We start from the raw sequence: 23,530 nt of genomic DNA on the forward strand, positions 1-23,530 counted from the left end.
CAGGAATATAGATCCATCACACCAGGCCTGAAAGAACTGTGTTGGCTCCCTTTTTTAGTGGTCTACGAGTCTCATAATCTTATGTCTAAATACATTTTAATACCATATGTCAGAGAAAAACCACCTACACCCCTCAGGTCAACTGAGACCTGTTCATTCAGATATATTAAGGGGATAGCCTTGTCCCCTTGAAAGGAAAGAGGACAGAAGAAAATTTGAATAAATAAAATATATATATATATATACCATAAGGCAGAGGTCTTCGACGTTTTCAAAGCCAAGGACCCACAAACAGATGGTCAGATGGAGCGGGGACGATGAAATTGTGTTATATCAAATTGGTCCTATAGTCACTGTATTACAGATGGACTAATGTAACGAAAGTAATTTCACCCTGGGATTATCAAAGTATTTCTGATTATGATTCCTGGTTGATGGGACAGGTGTTGTGAATGAAACGGTGCCCAGCTTGAAAGAGCTCCTGTGTGTCGCTGAATGTGTGCATTGATGGCTACATTTATCTCCTTACTACAGTGTGTTGAATCCATGTTAATGTGTATTTAAAGACATCTTAATTAGTGGAAAAAAATTGCCAGGGGGAATATAAAAAAAAAAAAAAAAATCTAATCAAGCAAAACTTTTGCGACCCCCATGCATGACCTCCGTGGACCCCCTAGGGGTTGCAGACCCCCTGTTGCAGACCTCCGCTATAGAGTGTTTGTAAACAGGTTATGTTTAAATGTGACCCATTGTCATAAGATTTGACCCAGGGCATCCAAACCTTGTTCTAAATGTCAGAGTAGATTGTTATATAACGGTGCAATGAAAACAACTCATTTCTTACACCAATAAACCTCTGATATAGCAGAGATTTTTTTTTGTTTCAACTGTTAAATATGCCTCATGTTGTAATGTACACCTTAATTTAGATGTGTATGTGTGTGGGGAGTGGAGATAACTATTTACAGTGCTCTAAACACGTGTCTTTGTTTTTGTGCATCTGAAAGGGCATGTGACAAAACTCATTAGGTAATAAACACCTGCAGTTTTCAGTGAGTTAGCTCAAATAAAAATGGACATTTTATAACTTTAAAAAAAGTATAACACCTAGCTGTAATGGGTTAGTACATGGGAAGCTTTTAATATGTTCTTTGTGAGAAAACAGAGTCTGAGCGGCGTTTGAAGGATTTACCCAAAGTATTGTAGCTGATAATGTCATCAATATGTTAAATATTCAATCAATCACCAGCAGCCTCACGGTGCCTGTCGGAGCTTCAAGTTGTGCTCTGCAACGTGACCTCGGCGTTTCCAGCCACGTGTTACGTCGCCGGAGCCGCGTGGCTCCGCCCCTCAGGTGTCCTGAAAGTGTGTCACTGGGTTAAAGCGACTCCAGCGGCCGCTCGGAGAGGGCGGGGCTCCACTATTGAGAACATTTAGTTCTCTCCACTAACCCGCAGTCACACAAGCAGAGTGGGAGTTCCTACAGCACAGCGCTCAACACTGTTTCTCAGTCAGGACACAGAAAACCCTGAAACAATCGCTCTTTACTAACCTACCTGCTCAGACCTGCGGGTTTATTGCAGAAGAAGGAAACCAGGTGCGCGGTTAAGATCCACCTCTCAGCTCAGTTGATCGTCCCTGTCATTCTGTGACAGTTTGGATTTAGTTTATGACATCTTTATTTCCTCCAGCAGCGATGCAAGAGGACAACGGGGCAGCTAAACCAGGTAAGGCGGTGATATTTCTTTATTTATATGGAAAAATAATGTTTTTATGTGTGTGCATTGTGCAGTCTTGCTGCAGTGTTGTGTGATTATTCTTCAAAATTAAAATATCACTATTATACTTTACATTAAATACTTTACGTGTAGCTTATAATCAAATAAAATGTATTATTCTATTGAAATGTATCATAAATCATTGCAGAATATGAATCTATTAACGGTTTTTTAAATCATTGTCACTATAAATAAACGTTTAAAATTTGACTTTAAATACTGGAGCGTGTGTTTAGAGGGTGATTTAAGTTTATTTTTTTGTCAGTTTGTCGGTATTTTAAAACGGGGTTAGGAGTGTCAGTGCGGCGCTGCTACATTTCCATTTGACACAACAACAGTGTTCCACTTCCCGATCCCGCTCACATGGCCAGCGTAGCCAGGCCATGTGCCCGTGTATACACGCTTTTAAAAGCCCAGCTCTGATTGGTCGGGGGGTATTCCTCTCCGCTGCAGAGTCCTCTTCCCATTGGCTGAAACGGCCTTCGTGACGTGGGGCATTGCGTAATGTATCCGCGCGCCTCTGCAGCCATGTACACGTGAGACAGTGGAGCGACAACACGCGGCTGACCCAGATTTTTTTTACGTTTTTTTTTTTCTCATGCGCCCTGCTCTCTCTGAGCTTCGGCTGAAATTCATGACAGGCCCACGTGTGGGTGGGCCGTGACAGAGAATAGCCATGGCTGAGGTTAGGTAATCAGCCTGCTGTGGCCTCCAAAATGAAACTCCTTTTATTCTGGGGGAAGAAAAACATCCTTTTAAAGTAGTTTTCCAGTTAAGAACTCACTGATTCACCCTCTTAATTATATAAAAAAGTTAAACTAATTAATTTCCTGCTTAATAGTTTTAAATATACCTTTAACCTAATTTAAGCATCTTAAATTACAGAGGACCATTAAAATATCACTTGTCTTACTATTTTGTCATATTCTAACTTCTTATTTGTCATTATGTCCATTTGCCTGGAGACAAGTTCTAAATTGCCATCAACCCTAATTTAAAACTGAGAACATCTTTATTAATTTACTATAAGATTGCAAATCTTAGGCTTAAAAAAAAAGAGAGAAAAAGACAACATTTCTGATTAGGCCTATTTAATAAGTTTCTCTTTCTTAAGTCCACCATCAACTCTCTGCACAGAGTAAAGTATAAGTCTAATTAAAGTTTGATGATAAAGTCAAACTTTTTTTTTTTTTTTTTTTGAAGTAGTCAATACAGGAGTGCTGATATAAACCAACCAAAACATGACATTGCATAACAGGGAAAGGAAGCTCTCACTGGTTTCCACGAGTGTTGCCCTGGTGCTTCAGTGACCCTGTCTGGTGGAGCACGCTCCCGTAGCACACATACCCGGCTGTGTTATGTAACCATGTTATCCAACCAGGGCTGGAGATGATAAAGCAGGTCAAAAGCAGCGCTGAATAAACCAACCAGCAAACGGCAACACATGTCCAAAAACACGCCCTAGTCTTTGTGTTGCAGGCGCAGCTACTTTCTATGAACTGTTTGTTTATACCGAGTACTGAGTCATTTATTACCTAAAGTTATGCTTTAACTTCTTTCTCCTGCTCTGAACGAACTGGAAAGACCTTCTGTGATTGACAAAAACAAAACTGTATTTAGAAACAAAAACATTTTTTAATTTGCTTTTCTTTTTTTCTAAAGGTGGAGTTATTGCTTACATTTCATCCGGCTCTACGGCTGACTCTTGTATGAGCAGCAGCCCCATGTCGACGTCTCCGCCTGCCTCCCGGCCCTCGTTGCCGAGCCGAGCCGTTGGCATGGTGGTGGACATCGCTCCTCCAGCCAAACGGGGTCCGGGCGCGGAGAAAACCGGCCGCTCCGCCGCCGCTGCAAAAGGCAACATAACGAGTAAGAGTCTGAACACTCGCTAGTTACAAGCAAACTGTACAATGTCAACATTTTATTCACTGGTCATCTTCTTGTTTGTAGAAATCAACGGCATGGTCCTATTGTGCAAGGTCTGTGGAGACGTGGCCTCGGGCTTCCACTACGGCGTCCACGCCTGCGAAGGTTGCAAGGTGGGTGATGAACAAACCGTGTGTGAGATGAACTCTTATCCACTGTGGGTTCACACACTCACTGTCGCTGCTCCTCTGGTCCTTCAGGGATTCTTCAGGAGAAGCATTCAGCAGAACATCCAATATAAGAAGTGTCTGAAGATGGAGAACTGCACCATCATGAGGATCAACAGGAACCGCTGTCAGCAGTGTCGCTTCAAGAAGTGTTTGGCTGTCGGCATGTCCAAAGATGGTGAGCCTATGGATCTGAAAGTTTACTTTTTCATTTAAAATGCGTCTAGTTTTTAAATGGAGATGGTCAGTTCTTTGGAACCGGGCCCCAGATATCACTAGCACTGTTTTAGTACTGAACCAGTTTAAACCAACCTCTGACTTTTTTCTGTTCTCAGCTGTTCGATTTGGTCGCATCCCTAAAAGAGAGAAGCAGAGGATGCTGCTGGAGATGCAGAACGCCATGAACAACATGATGAACAAGAGCGGGCAGCTGCACAGCATGTTGCATGACGACCAAAGCCCCCCGCTGCCCATAGAGGCAATCAACAGCGACGCTAGCTCCTCTTCGACCTCTTCTTCCTCGTCTACTTCCGACTCTTCATCGTGCTCCAACCCGTCCTCCCCGCAGTACCCACAGGACTCGGAGTCTGTGGTTTCCATGGATACCAACTCCAGCTCTGCATCGTCTTGCGGGTCAGACACCAGTGAGGATGAGGGAGCGATCAATGGTAACGGGCAGCACCAAGACGCCTTCACGTTTCCCCAGCAAAGGTCGGCTTCACAGAACAACGCCTCTCCGTCCGCTGGTACGGGCTGCAGCGGACGCCTGGAGGAGCAGCAGGAGAGCCTGAACTCCTGGAACAATAATCCTGCTGTGGGAGGATACCAGCACTGTCCGTACTCCAACTCTGCCTACAGGGAGGAGAGGGTAGCAGCATACCAGCAGCAGCTTGGCTGCGATCCATCTGGGGACGGGCAGAAAGAACATTACACACAAAATGCCTTTAGCTACAGAGGACCAAACGGCTGCATGAAAAGTCGAGCATACCTGGTGAGTGACTTCCCAAAGCTCTTCCACCTCAGCATCTCCTCAAGCGTTAAAGCATTTGGATCACACCGTGTTTTTGCTTTGCAAAGGTTTGCCCGATGAGCACCTCGCCGTACGTAGACCCTAACAAGCCCAGCCAGGAGATCTGGGAGGAGTTCTCAATGAGCTTCACCCCCGCAGTACGGGAGGTGGTGGAGTTTGCCAAGAAGATCCCAGGTTTCCGGGACCTCCCTGAACACGACCAAGTGAGCCTGCTGAAAGCTGGAACCTTTGAGGTGAGAAGCCAAACCAGCTCATAATTGTTGCTTGCTTTGAAGTCTGATGCCTTACGGCGCTGCATTCTCCATTGTGTTTGCAATGCAAGACAATCTGATTTAGAATATTTCTCTGCTATGAAATCATTTCCAGGTGCTGATGGTACGCTTTGCCTCCCTGTTCAACATGGCCGAGCGGACGGTCACCTTTCTGAGCGGCAAACGCTACAGCCTCGACACGCTGAGGTCGCTGGGTGCCGGTGAGCTGCTCAACTCCATGTGCGAGTTCAGTGAGAAGCTGGCAGCTCTGCGGCTTAGTGAGGAAGAGATGAGCCTCTTCACCGCCGTGGTGCTGGTCTCAGCCGGTAAGATTCCTGCAATCCCCCTCCTTTTCTTCCCCGACTAATAAAGAGCCTTTCCTCACCTTTTCCTTTGGTGTTTTGGTGTAGATCGATCAGGGATCCAGGACTTGAACTCTGTGGAGGCCCTGCAGGACAAACTGATCTGGGCCCTGAGGAACCTGGTGATGCAAAACCACGGCGTTGAGTCCGCCACAACCTTCACCAAAATCCTACTCAAGCTTCCTGAGCTGCGCTCTCTCAACAACATGCACTCTGAGGAACTGCTCTCATTCAAAGTGCATCCATGAAGGCTTCCTAGAAGTGGATGCTCTAAACCACTTGGACCTGCGCCCCGGCCCCCCCTGTACCTGGCCAACCTAGTTGCGCGTTTGTCCAGAATAAATGAAGTACTTTCTTATTCTGGGGGGTCTGAGGAGAGAATATAAAGTTTACTGTATTTATGGAAGAGATTTGCACGTTGCACACAGACACACAAATGCACGTGTGTGTTAGAGAGTTCTAGTTGGATGTATTTTTATTTTTAAAAGAAAGTACGTTTAAAATATATAATAATGCAATGCAGATTTTTTTTACATCGTTTTCCTCCGAAAGCCATTAATTCCAAAGTGTATTTCTGATATAGAGTGAATGTTTGAGACATTATATACTGTACCTTACATGTATGTTTGGCCCGATAGTTTCATCTGTGTGGTGAAAAGCTGGAGCTAAGGTGTCGCTGAAAGTGTGCTCATTGCTAAATGCATGGCTGCTTAGTGCTAACTATTAATCTGGCTCTGCTCCTCTCGTGTCGGACGGCATCAGCTCATTGTTTTGGTGTACATAGTGTTGTATCTTTTCCGTTTTGTCTTATTTAATGTTTACGTGTTCATTTGGGCACTGTCTGGTCATTTCTGCAGGAAAAGCAAAAACACTACATTTGCACAAGTTTTGGAGTAAAAGATGAAGTGTGCTACATCATGTAAATGTTTTGCAATTTCCAACTTATTTTCTCTCTTTTTTTTTTATTTTATTTTTTTTTAATCAAACTGTTTTTCAGTATAGCACTGAATTTTGACCAGTTTTTCCTCATTCACTATGTTGAACTATCTGCTACTGGCAACACTGCCATATGTAAATAGCTATAAATATATATATAAAACATATATGTGGAATATATATATATATATAAATATCTTATGAACATAGATTATAAATATATAATATAGTATGAATAAAAAAGTGAAGAACAGTCTGTGTTCAGTTTTTTTTGTATTTTCTGGTTGGAATGAAATGTTTACCAGCAGGTGGCGCTAGCTACCCACAGGATTTGTTCGAAAACAAGCTTTTTAAATTTACAGGCCAAATTCTTTAAATAGTCTTTGATATGTTTAGAGTTTCAATGATACATTTTTATGTATTTTTTTAAATGTTTGGTAAAGTTTCAGAAAAGTGCAAATTCTTAACTGAAATTGCCTGTATTTATCAAAACGAGGCTCCGCAGATAAAATAACCCGTCAGCTCTAGAGTAGGTGCACATTTGTTTAATTTTTGGTTTTCTACTCTAATATAAATTCAAATATAATTATTTTTTTCAAATCTTTGCATAAGCCACTGAGTTCATGGGTGACCTGTTCAAGAAAGGTAACCACATCATTGAGGGCAAGAGTGATAAAACTAAAAATGAAAAAGCAGTTATAAAAGATTTAGTAAATGATTTAAAACATGGACATTGTTTAGATTTCTGATAGGAACGCTTTCAGGAAAACAAGTTCTGACAGTTTAAGTTCAGATTAGAGAACATGCAAAGCAAAGGTGTGTTAAATTCAGTTCACAGTGGTGGGTGAGGTGGCTCAGAGCTGGTTGAAAGACATGTGAATAAATAATTAATCCTCCGTTCTTGTAACTGGTAACCAGCTTGAGTTTTAACTATTTATTAAGCTGATCATCTACCCTTAAAATGATCAATGAATCTGCTGTTTAAAAAAAGAAATTAACAAATAAACATACAAAGATTTATTTAGGAAAGTTAGTCTCTTTGAATTGTCCAACGACTTCTTTTCCAGCTCATTGACTATTTTTGTTTTTGATTTACAAGCACATTCATTGAAAAAAAGAAAACAGTTTTAACAACAAACAAGTCAACTAAATGGTTTTGCGTTTGTTCTGTTTAAGATGCACCAATCATCTAAAACAACTTAATCCATCTCTAAATCATCTCTGATCCTGACCAGCAGCTCAAGTACTTTCAAATACAGGAGTAAATTCTGTAATTTCTTTTTAAATGTTTGATTCAAAACTATAAAGGAAAAGCAGTACAGTCTTTCTGTTTGAGTTGGACAAATCAATCTGAGGTCAAAGGTCGGAATCGGTTCTATTTCATTACCTTCCTCCAGAGGGACTGCTTCAAGCACTTAATGACTATTTTTGCATAAGCACAGTTCAAGTATGTTATGCCAGCATGGTCGCGTGTGACCCCTCATTAATAGCAGCGGGTCTATATAGTAATGTAACACTGGAAGCTCAGTTTTCATCTTCCACCATGCAGGTTTGCTGAGCGCAGATGGTGGGGGTGCTTGGTTAATTTTGCTTGACATGAATAGACTCAAGAGTTCGGTCAGAGTTGAGGGTCATCTGGTGACAGCAGGAGGTCAGACCCTTAATCTTCTCGGAAACATCCCGATTCTAAAGCATTCTGTTGGTCATCAGTAACTCATAGAATGATAGTTACAGCCAAATCTATGGTTCTGTTTTATTCCTACCGAGTGCGAGAGACAGTACTAAAAGCAGAGAAGGATGATTATCCACATCATCCAGAGGATTCACACTCTAAGGGGAAAAACAAGAAAAAAATGCCCACCTTACAGAGACTAAGACAAGAGATGCAACAAGATTCCTTCCAATGGATGGGACACAGCCAAAGTTTCTTTATTTGGTTATTTATTAGCTTAAACAATGACATTTACAAACTAAGCATAACCTAAAAGAAGCTGGCTAAAGCTGTAGCTTTATGGGGTGCTGTTTTTAATGTTGCCTTGTCAGATATTTGCAACTATATTTTGGGTTATTTAGGTTTAAATAAGAGGGGAAAAAATGGTGGTAAACTCCTTTAGACCTAATCTCTATATTATTCATACAGTTCTAAATATCACATTTCCAAACTAAATATCTATTTAACAAGTAAATTATTTAATTAACAAAATGAATATTTAACTTGTTAATCAAATATTTATATAACAAGCTACACATTTAGTACTTAACTAAATATTAATTTTTTTATTGAATATTTAGCTGACAAAGAAAATATTTAGCTCCAATCTATATGTTTCAGTCCAGCCTAAACATTATTTTGCAATTTAAGTAATTGTTTTTCAAATGAGATAAAAAAGTATTCAGGCCCAATCCCAATGTTTGCCCTTTATAAAACCACTAGCATTTACTTAATACCAGTAGCCGTCATCCACTTATGCCGTCCTTGCATAAGAGAGGACAAAGCTTTTCTTAAATCAAAATGGGAGATAGAGAAAATAATGTTGACAAAGAATGTGGGGAATACTCTTAAGAGTTTTGTAGGTGGCTTAAAAAACCAAGACAAAAAACTGTTTAATTTAGCCTTAGAAAGACTGTTTGGTCGTCCTACCTCAAGCTAAGACATACCAGCCGACCCCCGTCGTCTCTCCTCAGCTGTAGCCTGGTGGGCTTCACTAATCAACAGCTGAACTCCTTCCATCTCCTGCCCATAGAGACTAGCCCCAGCCAGCCAACTCTTTTCCCTGCTCTGTCTCCATTGCAGGCCTCTCTGATGTATCACCGTCATTCTCTCAGCTAGCCACAGCTTCTCACTCGGATTCAGCTCTCTGTCTGCCGGTTATCCCTGGATCCTACAATAACTTGAATTATATTTTGATTTCAAAAGATTAAAATGTTAAGATCTGGTTATTGGGACACATTTTTCAGTGCAGCCCCTTCTGTCTGTGCAGATTATCATAAAAAATTATCCAAAATGAGCCAAAACTGATCCAAAGAGATTCATAAAATTAGCAAAAATAAAAATTGCCCTTGAACAGAGCAAGTAAATGTATCTGCCAAAGGAATTAGTATTTTTCCTTTAGAATATTATCATTACTTATTATCCAACTGAAATAAGATCATGGAGTTATTTCTTTCTCAAAGTGAAGCTTCCAGGTTGGTGAAAAATGGTTAAATCAGAAAACCCATCTCCGCCAGGTGAACACATTTTTAAAAAGCTAGGGTTTGGTTATGTTTAATGCATTAGGTTTTACAAATAATGGCAAATTAAAATGAACAAATATGACAAAATATCCTGCTTTCACAAATGCTTCATCCATTTAGCAGGAACCAGAAGTAGTCTGATTTTTACAAGGTGAAGGAAATCTGGAAGAAAAAAATAAATAAAGATTATGCACAAAAAACTGCGATTGCCCTGAATAATTATCGACCTGGGTTAATGCCAATATCATCACCGCCTTTAACAAAAATCTGAAACGGGTTATTTGTGCCATATAATAATCACATTTTTTTTTTTTTTTAGGAAAACCTGATCCTGAAGGACCCATAAGAAGGTTTAAACCAAGCCATCTTCATATGGTAAAGCATTGATATATATGATATATTTATACATGATATAGCATTTATTGTGCATGTGCTGTGAATGTTTGGACATTTACCTGTGTGTGGGGCGTAGAAAAATCAGCTTTTGCTTTGTAGGTTTTACTTCCTCTAAATTTAAGGGTATAACAATGCATATGTGAGGATGGAGCATACCACAGAGCAATATACTGAATCAAGTTATATAGTCCTGCTCATTGCCTGTTTTAGGCCTTATAAGTGCTCACCATTTTTTTCATCTGAATTTATTAATGTTACTGTGGAAATAGCCTTATTTTATACACTTGAGGTCAGAGATTAATAATTTTAGGATCTAAGTAACTGAAAAAAGAATCTGTAAAACTGAAACAGGTTAAGGTTTTGTTGCTTTAAAACCAAAATCAACTGGTTAGTCAGTCTAAGTTGGAGCAAAGCTATTTAATATATATTATATTGCTTTTAAAGCTACGGTGTGTAACTTTTAGCGACATCTAGCGGTCAGACTGCAGCAACATGAACATCTCCCCCCCACCGCTTCTCCCCCCCCAACAGTACGGCGAGCGTTACGGGACAAAATGTCTTTCACGACGTCCGCATCACCTACCTTCTCAAGTGATGAGGTTTGTTTACATAGATAATTTTACAGATAGTATTTCATTAGTCTGTGTAGGGTATAGATTTCATGTAGACTTAAGATGATAAATATACCCGTTATTTTTTCTACATCGTTGTGACGTTTTGGCGATCTCGCAATCGCTAGTTTGTTGGCTCTGCGCTGCCGTGGCGCAAAGATGTCTGCCTCCATGGCTGCGAGACCCGCTCCTATGTAATTATAAATAACGAATTCTAAGGCAACGCAAATATTAAGGTTAAGAGGCTGAGCTCGTAGATGATAATAAATAACATAGTTATGTATAATATATTACATTTCTGACTGTGTATCCCTGTAATTATTACACACTGTAGCTTTAAAATGCCATTTGAATAACTGCAGCACTGGCATGTCACTAGACAGGTTTAGGCGACGCCAACAGAATATGACCTGTTTGAGTGTTTAAAAATGCACCAACAAATCTATCAGATGGAAAAAACATAAAAAAATATTCAAAAAACATTTTTTAAGCCATTTGTGTCATTTAGTGTTCTAAAAATGATCATTAGCAGTTTGTTACACCATTACTACTTCATAAAATATTACGAAAAGACAGAAGGTGAAAAAAGGGCAGAGGTGGAGTTTCTTTTCAACTAGGGTACAGATGTCTTAAAAAAACTTTTACAAATTTCCAATGCAGGGCATTAAAAGTACAGTGAAGGATGATAATATCAGTAAAACAACCTGGATCAACACAAAGAAACAAGTCAAGGTTGATTTGTTCATTAAGTACAACCGAGTAAAGCTGCCAATAGACACTTTGTTGTGCAATAAAAAGAAATATCTAACTGACTGGAAATGTAATTGAATTTGTAATCCCCAAGAAGATGAAAGAGAAGTCGCACCATTGAGCAGCAGCAATATGACACCTCAGGCCTTTTAATCTAAGCAATAAAATGGTACCCAAACAAATGATTAGCAAACACCATTCAATCTGCACAGACAGACGTTTCTAAATTTGGAGCCAAGTTGTTTTCTTTGCATGCTTTTCCATTCATATGTCAAAAGCCAACTGCAGTTTGCTTGAGGTACAAATACTTGTCAATCGAGCGGCACCATCTTGTGAACAAGAGAAAAGCAGCAGGAGGATCATTTACAGAAGAGGAATATACAACATTTGAGGTTTGATAGGGAGGAGAGAAGAATGCTGAATATCCTCAGTTCATGACCATCTTTCTGTTTGAAGCCTGTGATCTTCTCCATCCCTGACCACACAGCTCTTATTTTGTTCCACTTGAGTTTTCACTTCAACTTCTTCATGGAGGCTTCTTTGGCCACCCTCAATAGTTCATGTTGTCCCTGTTTATCCCTTAAAAACTGTCCGTCCCTAAATGATACTTTTTCCAGTTTTTTACTTGTTTAGAATTTCCTTTGGATCACTGCTTATCAAGGGTTTATCGCTGGGGAAACATCTCACTGTTCTGGTAGGCACTGTGTTCTTTACACAGAGGATTAGTCAGCCATGCTCTCCCTCATTGCATCTTCTCCATGTGGCATGCACAATGGTTTCCACTCAGTAGCCTCAATAACAGCATTGCTTGCACTCTTCACTTTCCCCTGATTATCTTTTTATAGCTCTTTATTGCAGGATTCCTCTAACAAAGGAGCTTTTACTCGGAGCAGAGAAAAACAAAGATTTTGATCTGGTTTCAAAAGACGAGGTTTTGCTTTAGAGATCCATGTGTCCTTGATATTTGCTTAAAAAAAACTGAGGCTCAGATAAATCCAGGCTGTGGAGTTTCAGGACCTTCTTTGAAAGTCGATGACCGTGAAAGATGTCAAGAAAAACACCTGCAAGTTGGTAAGCACATTACATATGTGTCCAATCATACATAATGTCTGTCATACATATTGTCTGTACCCACTACCTGTTACTGGTGTTTACAATTCTTATTGCGAAGCTCACCGCATGTAGCTGAAGGACAGGAGACTGATCTTAGTGGATGTTCTTGCCCCTTTCAAACATTTGGCGATGGTGTCTCTAAATCAGCCTTAATGCCACATTTCAGACTCTAGAGCTGAATTTACTGAAATCAGACAAAGATGGGCTGCTGATGATCGGTGAGCAGGGATCTAGGTCTATGCTTTCTACATACCGTTACTCGACTGACCTGATGTCACCTACAAAAATACCACACTTACTACACATACCATTATCACTAAAGCAGGGATCATGTAATCCCCCCACCTTATTGATCACTGTGGTCTTTAGACTTTTTTCTTTTCAATGATACATCCTTATCTAAGGATAATTTTGAACTAGTTGTAAATTCCTTTGATGATCACAGCCTTCTCAATCAGGTTGCCACATTAAAAACTGATCGTGCTTCTATTACTTTTTTCTCCCTGATTAAAGATTCAGCAGAGTGAGGTCACTTCTCTGCTGAAGAATCGCAGCCTCAATGGCAGTAAATTATGGAAAACATTTCTGGAAAATGAATTTGAATGTGAGAGGGGTCAGACATAGAATATATTTTGGGGTCTGTCAAAACAAAGCTTATAGATAAAAGAGACACTAGATGGCAGCAACCACTCAGTAGTTTATCAAGTAAATGATCAATACATTATGGACAGACAAACTTAAGTTGTACCAACTCTGTTGGTGTAAACTCCTATACCTTTATTAAATTGTATAAATCAAATAACAAAACTAAAAAGAGGAGAAATAGCTGCAGTGCAATTGCAATTAAAAAAGCAAAATGAACAGTAGAAATTACACGGTATATACATTTTCATAAGGCATTTATTACCTGAGGTATCATAATATAGTTAAACTGCCTTATTTCAGACATGACAGTAGCACTGTCATAGTTTTGGTTCTGTTTAAGTTTTCTTTTTGACTTTTCATTGGTTTTATTTCCATTTTGTCTCATTCTAGTTGTTTTTAGTTGTATTTGATTTTTTATGTATTTCTTATTTACCCTCTGTTGCCCTCTTGTGTCAGTCTCCTTCTCACAGCTTCCTTCTTGATCCTTCTGTCCACACCTGCTGCCAATCTGCTAACTAGCCGCTCTTTGTTCAGTCTAGCACTTATACTCCTCTTCAGTTACTGTTTGCTGGCTCCTAATCTTTTCTTGATCCTTGTGTGTGTTTTTCTGAAGTCTTCTTATTCTTGGTTTTGTGTATTTTGTTACTTTTGGATTTTTGCAAGAAACCACTTCTGCTTCCGCCTCTGCATTTGGGTCCTCAAAAAAACTCAGTGTGTTAAATATGAGAAAATAAGCATACTTTAACCATGTCATACAAAAGATATATATATATATATATATATATATATATATATATATATATATATATATATATATATATATATATATATATATATATATATATATATATATATATATATATATATATATATATATATATATATATATAATAAATCAATAAATAAAATAATGAACTCACAACTTCTCTATATTTTTGTGAGTCTTTTCAACCTGGCAGGCACATAGCTGCTCTCTCCAAGAGTTCTTATCTTTTTAACAACATCCTTACATATTTGAAGCAAACAATCAACTGTCTATTATTTTTAGACACTGATCTTATAGGACTGTTTATCATTTGCAAAATCACATAACCCTAAAAAGACGAGTTGGTGAAGTGTATGCGCCCAGAGAAGTTGGTTTTATATGCGCCTCTTAACTTCAAACATCAAATATGATGCATTTGATTTTATGGAATTAAAGGTTGATAATTAACTTTTACTGACTAGATACCATTGACCAACATTTTGCTAAATAGGTTGAGAGTTTTAGCTGTTATCTATCGGAATGGTCATCAAATCTCTTTTGGAGTCTTAACATATTATCCCTATATTTGCTATTATTTTACATTTCATTCGTGATCTAAAGTTGCCGAAAGTAGAAGACAATCATTGTCAGTCTTGAAAGAAAGTACCGTGCTCTAAGACGGAGCTCTGCCATTTAACATCTCAGCTCTCCCCCTTTATATCACAGTCTAACAGTTACTTTATTCACCATAAACAGATTTTTTTTTCAGTTTTGTTATCGATCAGGTAAAACTATCAATTATTAGTTTTCCTTCTTTTTATTTAATATGACGTTTTCGGTTTTAGCAAACAAGTTCTTTCCACTTTTGATGAAGATTCAAATTGTATGTCTTTTTCACCTTCATCAGCTGGAAAAGCTGTCCACCCCTGCCCTCTGTTTATTTACTAAAGGAAATTGGCTTTCCAGTAATCATCCATCTTCTGTAGCTTATCCATCAGGGTCATGGGAACCTGAAATATGAAGCAGTAAACAAGCAGGCCCCAGATTATTTATGTAATCGTCTTACAAAATATACTACAGCTAGCTATCTTTGCTGGGATGCTCAGAATCAGCTGTTGTTCAACCTACCCACGTTCAAGACAAAAAGGCTTCGGAAAAGTCTACGTTTAGTTGACCTTTAGACTCATTTGAAAGGCAGTTATGAACGTTTTTATTTAAACAGGCCTTTTATTGAATGTTTATTTCTTTTGTTTACTGTGTTATTTGTGTCATTATATCTCATTTTGTTTATAAGAATTTGGATCGTTGTTTGATTAGTTTTTTGTACATTGCTTTTGTCTCTGAAAGGTGCGTCATGAATTCACTTTACTCATAAACATGGACTTCAAATTTTGGAAACAGATTATTTCTTGCTCTCCGGTATGTTTGTTCCTGGTTGGTTTACATAGGTCTGAATGGGACTGAATAATATATGAATGTGTTTAATGGAAATCTTTCCATTGGGACTTCCGTTCTGTAATTAGTGTCATACTTGTTGGTGACTCTATGTGACATTCATGTGTTTTGGCAGTCTTTAACAGGTTTCCCTCTTGCATTTAACCAGATGTTTCCCTTTACTTTGCTCTATTAATCTATTAATCAGATTCAACCAGCTTTTTTGTCTCATCTGAAGAAAATACTCATGTTTCATCTTGGGCATGGTATGTTCTTCTTCACAAATAGAATCTTGCATATGGGGCAGAAACTTCATATATATGGGAAATAGCGACTTGCAACTTTCTCAGAACACACGTTCCCTGTCCTGATCTCTATGCCACCACTTTACAATATTAATTTCACATTAATGACCACTTCCAGTTAATTTCCAAGGGTGGAAAATCCAGATACAGAAAGTAAAAGCCTGACTAATTCTTCTTCATCCTCTTTACTTAACCAGGGCCCTATTTTACAAAAGCTGAATTCAGAAATTGCAGGATAATAGATAAAGCCAGACTCGACCTGGTGTTAAGAGCATTGGCCCTATTTTACTAAAAAAGTTGAGGTACAAAGGCAGATTTTTTTTGTCATCATTTATAATGATGCATTATTCAAAAACGTGAGGAACAGCCTGTGTTAATTTTTATTTTTTGTAATTTTGGTTGTGTTCTGTCTGGAGATGTTGACCAGCAGGTGGAGCCAGCTAACCACAGGACCTATTAAAGAAAGAAGCCTCTTAACATGTTCAATCTGTCTTTTTTTTTCTTCTTTCTTCCTTCTTTTTACAAGGCATAAATAGATTTTAACGTGCTTTTGGCTTGATTAATATAATTTTAAATGGTTTGGTTAAAAGACCTGCACAAAATGAAATGCTGAAAAATATATTTTTATATATAAATATGAAATATTTATTCAGAAAAGTCATTTGCATTCAGACTGAACGTGGTATCCGTGCATAATCAGTGCTTATGTCTTAACAGGGTATAAAGAACTGACTTTATTGATTCATACTTATTTAATCATAACCCTTCAACGTCCTATAGCCTTTAACACCAGCAATCTCCCCGATTCCCACTTCACTTATCAGTCTGTGCTACTTTAAATGTCCATTAACTGAGCTAAAGAAAAGTTTATGCACATATAAACATTCATATACACATTCACATGTACTTCAGACATCATGGAGGTTTCTTTCTGTAAAAAGTTTTTTTTTTCTCTCCACCGACGCTGGATGCATGGCTGGTTTGATGCACTGCTGTGGAGTCAACGACATAATATAAGCAAATTTCTACTGTCACCACATGTTAATCCAGGAGGAGCATATTCTGCAAAGTCAATGACTCCTCTCAATCAGATGGTTTTTATTAAATAGGAAACTTTTAACCAAACTTATTTCATCTATTTGAATTGCCTCAGTAAAGTGCCTTGAGATGATTTATTATGATCTTTTACTATACAAATATACTGAATGGAGCTGAAACTGACTAGATTCTTCATTCATATAGTTATAACCGATATCTTATATAGTTACAACCACTACAAAAATAAATACACCAATCTACACATGCTGAGTGTACAATTAATGTTCACCACCCTTCTTTCATCTTATATCTTTTTAAGAAAATCTGTTTGAGCCTTTCCCAAACAGTCTAATGTGCAGACATTGCCATAATGGAACAATAAATTAGTCATTTATTGAAATGCATATTCTATTCATGTTTGTTGGAACACATAAGATTTTGGAATCTAAAGGGTATAACTATACCTTCCCTCTTTCTTGGCAGAAAGCCTTTATATGTTGTCTGGTAGCTTAGTTTTAGCTGTTGTGCAATTTTACCAGCTCAGATTCTGAATATACTAATAACTATAGCTGTCAGGTCTTAGCACCTAAAACATTATACATACATACAGGGAAAGAAAGAAGGCACAGAGACAATTAATTTAGTTTTACTCGCGAGGTGATTAGGAAGAGACTGCGGAGTTTACAATTTTCCAACCCACTCTGCCGGTCTTCAGCTTTCTCCTCGCTCTTTATTGAAGTCAGGGGATGTCCCTAATTAAACAAGCTGAGGTCTAACTAAGGGAAAAGGAAACAAAATGATCTTACTTTAAACCTCAGCACATATGTTAAAACAAAGCATGTGGTTGTTTTACAATTGAATTGTTCCAAGAACACATGTTTAGAAGAAACATGTGATAGAGGATATTCAGGCCTCTTTCACAACCCGTCCGTTGCATGACCTTTTTTTGAAACGATCTTAAGCAAGAGTTAATAAACGATGAATCACACATTATACATCATAATAGTTCATTAGTACACAACCCATGAAACACAAACGGAGTATAAACAAAATATTTCTAACAATAGCTCACAATAACATAGCTTTATGCGTTAATTGCGAGGTTTGAAATTCTACCAGATCAGAGAAAATTAAGCAAGCAGGAATTAATGAATAATGTAATCTAAATCCAAACAGTAAGTAAGCAATTTGTGTTTATCAATGTTATTTTTCAGTCTGTTGATAAAAAGTTTTTCTAAAATCTTGGAAAACTGTGGAAACTCTGTGTTCTCACTGCAGTTCTTCCTCATTCTCCCTCTCAGCCCACGTAGTTGGGACTCCCAATATGGCGGCCGGTGGCTGTGAGAAGACTTTTTACAGTTAATTTCACAGTCAGTGGATGTACTGATCAAGAAAATGCATACATATCACTCCACCCTGTACTACCAATGGGATACCAAGAGAAACATAAATAAGTTCGGGAGATAGTTTAAATATTATGTGGCTTGGCCAGTAAACAGTCTTGTGCTTGTGCAAATTAAGTTTGTCATAAACATTTAAACAATTAATAGATGCATGTTTACCACAATTTTATGAAAAAATGTTTTACATCAGTTTTTACAACAAGGTATACCACCTTTTTCTTAAAAAAAAGTGTATTTGTATTTAAAAACAAATCATGTTGCATCTGACACAAAAAAAATGTTATTTAATTTTTGTAGTCACATTTTAATAGACATTTTGCTTTTTGCAAACTTTAAAGCTTTATTTTTGTTGTTGTTAGATGTTTAAAGTTAAGTGATTTTTAAGTCACACCTAGAGGCTTCCATTCAGAAATACACGAAGAATCTGTTAACAAGACTTCTATTAGAATAACCTGCATAATTTTCTGTGCAATCACCCCAAATTTAAATATTTGTATTTTGGAGCCATTATTTCTGCCTTGTGCTGCAAAACAAATATTGTTTTTAGAAAAAAAAAAAATGCAACATGACAAATAACTTGTGATTTTGTTCAGCTTTTTTTTTTGGTGATCCATTTTCCAAATAGAGCAAATAGTATTAAGGAGGCTTCACCAGGCCTTTTTGACATGGTTCCTTTTCTGCATTCCAAAAAATATGTTAAAAACAAACCACTTGACTTTGTTTTCCTTTTCTGCATATCTTGACACTAAACCAGAATGCTATAATGGTATAGCCTCATAGCCTCAGCCTGTACATACAACTGAACAACTTTCCTCAACCTTTTGCATAAGTCATTGAAAGGTTCAGTCGAGGGCAATCTCCAGAAAATCCCTTAACAATTAAACTATCTTGGCAGCCTTTTCCTTTAAGGTCAGAAAGAGCAACACAGGATTTAACTCATTTAATTGTAGTTCATCGGATAAATTTAATAGCAACCTAGTAAGGACCAATTCAAATTCCCATCACAAGAAATAAAGCTAAAACGTTCTTAAAAACGTTTTGTTTTGTTTTTTGTCAGCCTTACTCAAAACTTCTTATTTGTATTATATGAATACATGCTTTGTTGTATGGCTGTGTTGAGGTGAAATAACAATGGTTCTTTTTCTGTTGCTACATCAACTCCCCTATGATTCTTTGATTGACAGGGAGAAAAAAAACACATTTAAACAGGAGTCAGAGATCATTTATTTATTAATGGATATAACCAGAGAGACCACATAGGAGTCGTCTGAAGACCCTTCAGTTACCTCAGCTGTTTTAGAGATACACTGTCCACACTCTTCAATCTTCCTTTGCAAGGCACACCTTAACAAAAGCCAGAATCTTGCCTTGGACCAAAGCCTCTTTATCTATCATAAGCCTGTGAATAGGGTGACCATACGTCCTCTTTTTCCCGGACACGTCCTACTTTTCAAATCGTCCGGGATTTTGCTCCTCTACAGTGCAGCAGAACTGGGCCGTGATCTCCAGGGCTGGGGACAGAGCTAGCTAACCTGACCTGGTGAGTGTAGCCTGGCCACCGGTGGCCTCGTGCTTCCCTCCGCCTGCGTTACCGGGCAGGCGGAGGGAAGCACATTAACACCCTTTCTACCCACTGGCATCCAAGAACGAGGATATGACCTATGGAAATAACTCAAACTTAACTATTTATAAATTTAACTTTTTATTTTACTCCCATTCAGCTTTGTTTTGTAGTTTTATAGCTGAACAGGCAATATTCCCTACTTTCTTTGAGTGTGCCACACATTTTATATGATGATTTATATTTTAAACCATCTTAGAAAAGAGAAAATAAAGATATATATGAATTAACCTCGTTTACTTTATTATTTATTTTACTTTTGATTGTTTTTTTTATTAGTTGCAAGGTTGCAAGTACCCGGTCTGATCTGGGTTCCTGAGCAAAACCCTTAACCCCTGTTTGCTCCCCGGGTACCACACAATGGCAGCCCACTGGGTGATGGGTCAAAATGCATTTTTATTTATTTATTTTGACCTTAACTTCAAGCTGCTCCTCATATTTTATAAAACAGTTTGTCTCTGTCAGAGAAATGCACAGCAGATGTTTCTGTTATTTACATAACCCCCACATCACCGTCTTCCATACACATGCTTTTATTCATTACTCAGGTAACTCATCCAAAGCAGTGAGATCAGCTGACATTTTAAATGGAATTTTATTCAAAGCGCTACGGTGAAAAAGCAAATACAAAATCTTTTACTTTCTGGTAGAAATGCAAATACTGCTACCAGTAACTCTCGAAGATATCCAAACCCTCTGATATTTTTAGCAATCCAATACATACACTCACCGGCCACTTTATTAGGTACACCTGTCCAACTGCTCGTTAACACTTAATTTCTAAGCAGCCAATCACATGGCGGCAACTCAGTGCATTTAGGCATGTAGACATGGTCAAGATAATCTCCTGCAGTACAAAGCGAGCATCAGTATGGGGAAGAAAGGTGATTTGAGTGACTTTGAACGTGGCATGATTGTTGGTGCCAGAAGGGCTGGTCTGAATATTTCAGAAACTGCTGATCTACTGGGATTTTCACGCACAATCATCTCTAGGGTTTACAGAGAATGGTCCGAAAAAGAAAAAACATCAAGTGAGCGGCAGTTCTGTGGGCGGAAATGCCTTTTTTGATGCCAGAGGTCAGAGGAGAATGGCCAGACTGGTTCGAGCTGATAGAAGGGCAACAGTGACTCAAATAACCACCCGTTACAACCAAGGTGGGCAGAAGAGCATCTCTGAACGCACAGTACGTCGAACTTTGAGGCAGATGGGCTACAGCAGCAGAAGACCACACCGGGTGCCACTTCTTTCAGCTAAGAACAGGAAACTGAGGCTACAATTTGCACAAGCTCATTGAAATTGGACAATAGAAGATTGGAAAAACGTTGCCTGGTCTGATGAGTCTCGATTTCTGCTGCGACATTCGGATGGTAGGGTCAGAATTTGGCGTCTACAACATGAAAGCATGGATCCATCCTGCCTTGTATCAACGGTTCAGGCTGGTGGTGGTGGTGTCATGGTGTGGGGAATATTTTCTTGGCACTCTTTGGGCCCCTTGGTACCAATTGAGCATCGTTGCAACGCCACAGCCAACCTGAGTATTGTTCCTGACCATGTCCATCCCTTTATAACCACAATGTACCCAACTTCTGATGGCTACTTTCAGCAGGATAATGCGCCATGTCATAAAGCTGGAATCCTCTCAGACTGGTTTCTTGAACATGACAATGAGTTCACTGTACTCAAATGGCCTCCACAGTCACCAGATCTCAATCCAATAGAGCATCTTTGGGATGTGGTGGAACGGGAGATTCGCATCATGGATGTGCAGCCGACAAATCTGAGGCAACTGTGTGATGCCATCATGTCAATATGGACCAAACTCCCTGAGGAATGCTTCCAGCACCTTGTTGAATCTGTGCCATGAAGAATTGAGGCAGTTCTGAAGGCAAAAGGGGGTCCAACCCGTTACTAGCATGGGGTATCTAATAAAGTGGCCGGTGAGTGTATATTATTTATAGACCAATGATATGAAACCATGCTTTAATTTTTGGTTATTACTTGTTTAAAAAAAACAAAACAAGTTTTTTTTTTTTCTACTCTGAAAAGTACAGAGTGCTTTTGTGTTTTGCATGCATAAACTTATTTTATAATTTAAACTGGATGCTAAAGAAAGGACTTTTGTTTTCCTATAGTTTTGACTTGAAACCTTGACTTCCTAAAACCAATCAATCAAACGCGTCTTTTTAAATCTTGAATTTTAAAAGAGCATTGCCAAGGTTTAAGGTTTAAATATGACTTTCTCACATGCCATTAATTTTAAAAGAGTTTTCTTCTTTTTACCACAGCTGCCTCTATATAGTCTTCCATAGTCATTAGTCAGATCATGAGATGGCGATTCTGGTCATTTTCTCTGGGCCTGCACATGGGTGTGACATGCTGCATGCTCTAATTCACCTGGCTACTTTGTTGAGTCTCTGCTGCCATTTATGCTTTAGCAAGAGAACACAGAAAACTCAGTATGTTTGTGTAGTCATGTTATCAGAACCTTTAAAATCTTTTTTGAATGACTCCCTTTTAATTTAAACTTTTTTTTTTTTTATTTTCAAATTAAAAACAGAAAACAAAACAGATTTTACTTCCCTGTTCCCATTATTTAGAAGTACAAAACCAAGCAAAAATCTTAACAAAAAATAACGACCAGTTTTGGATTTGTGAAATCCTTTTGGCATTTTGTTTTGCACAGTTAAAAGACATAGACAGGTTCATAGAAGGTTCAGAAGTGCAGGTAAAATTTCGAAAATAAAAGCCAAGATAAACCTTTATCATAATGCAAAATAGTTACAGAAGCATAGAGCAGTCCAATGAATAAAAAGGGGACCTTTTCAAGTTACGACATGACTGTTTATTGTAAAAACGTGAGCTTTATTAGGTTATGTGTTTATTCATGGAGCATGAAACACCAAAGGTTGTATGCAGATGCTGTAAAATAGAAGTATTACGGCAATTGTTCTCATTAAGCAAAGCTTTTAAGTTTTATTAAGTAGTTAATAATTTCACTCTATTGTTGGACACAGGAATACATTTAAGGAACAGAGTAGGCCTATTTAACCCACTTGTGCAGAGACAGGATGTGTGATTAATGTGTATGTGTGTGTTGCTTTTAGTGAGCAGCAGTGTTCACCCCAATGGTCTCTGCCTTCTCACAACTAAACTTGAAATGACAGACTTTATGCATTGCTGGGATAATTAAGGGTCACGGGTATGCAGAGCTATTGCTGAAATTGGCATATATGCCTGCCCAATGTAAATACTTAGGTTGATAAAACAATAAAGCATAATGTTATAAAGCTCACATTTTTACAATGAAATATTATGTCATAACATGAAAAGGTCCCTTTTTCTATTCAGAGGACATCTATTCATCCATTCATCCATTATCTGACACACTTGTCCCAATTGGGGTTGCAAGGGGTGCTGGTGCCTATCTCCAGCAGTCAATGGGCGAGAGGCGGGGTACAGGTGGACATCTCTGTTCAGTACCTATTTATCTCTTGGCTTGCATTATGTTATCTTGTACATAGCACATAAAAAGATATTAGTAAATATGCAGTTCTCTTTGGTGGTGCTGTGGTACTGCCACACAATCATACCCAAATCACAGGCAAAATATGGAGCATGTGCAGACAGCTCATTGCAGTGAGGAGACACAGAAGTTAGAGGCAGGTTGAGCCACAGCATCATGGTTTAAATAAAAGATACAGCTCGCATGTACACACTGAAACATGAAACAGGCCTTTTCTGATTTCCCACTCTCTGACCCAGTTTCAAAACATCCTTTATGCTT

The 23,530-nt window shown here is 38.4% G+C and overlaps 1 protein-coding gene across 2 annotated transcripts; it reads left to right on the plus strand.

Annotated features, from left to right (window-relative positions):
* Nucleotides 1-1,441: 1,441 nt before the first annotated feature.
* On the plus strand, nt 1,442-6,703 carry nr1d2a (nuclear receptor subfamily 1, group D, member 2a). Of its 2 annotated transcripts, XM_038279560.1 has the most exons (9): nt 1,445-1,597; nt 1,695-1,727; nt 3,441-3,647; nt 3,729-3,817; nt 3,905-4,049; nt 4,207-4,862; nt 4,949-5,134; nt 5,268-5,478; nt 5,563-6,703. In XM_038279560.1, exons 2-9 carry the CDS (start codon nt 1,697-1,699, stop codon nt 5,760-5,762), a joined length of 1,725 nt encoding a protein of 574 aa, XP_038135488.1. In that variant the 5' UTR covers nt 1,445-1,597; nt 1,695-1,696; the 3' UTR covers nt 5,763-6,703. The 2 variants fall into 2 exon arrangements, with proteins under 2 accessions (XP_038135487.1, XP_038135488.1); XM_038279559.1 differs by having other exon boundaries at nt 1,442-1,727.
* The last annotated feature ends 16,827 nt before the right edge of the window (nt 6,704-23,530 follow it).

The sequence above is a fragment of the Cyprinodon tularosa genome, unplaced genomic scaffold (genome assembly GCF_016077235.1).
Source record: "Cyprinodon tularosa strain WSP-4 unplaced genomic scaffold, ASM1607723v1 ctg151, whole genome shotgun sequence".
Lineage (NCBI taxonomy): Eukaryota > Metazoa > Chordata > Actinopteri > Cyprinodontiformes > Cyprinodontidae > Cyprinodon > Cyprinodon tularosa.

Coding starts and splice junctions, on each gene's coding strand:
- nr1d2a (XM_038279559.1), top strand. CDS start 1,670: ATGACATCTTTATTTCCTCCAGCAGCGATGCAAGAGGACAACGGGGCA. Junction 4,050..4,206: donor TGTCGGCATGTCCAAAGATG/GTGAGCCTATGG, acceptor TTCTGTTCTCAG/CTGTTCGATTTGGTCGCATC. Junction 5,479..5,562: donor CGTGGTGCTGGTCTCAGCCG/GTAAGATTCCTG, acceptor GTTTTGGTGTAG/ATCGATCAGGGATCCAGGAC.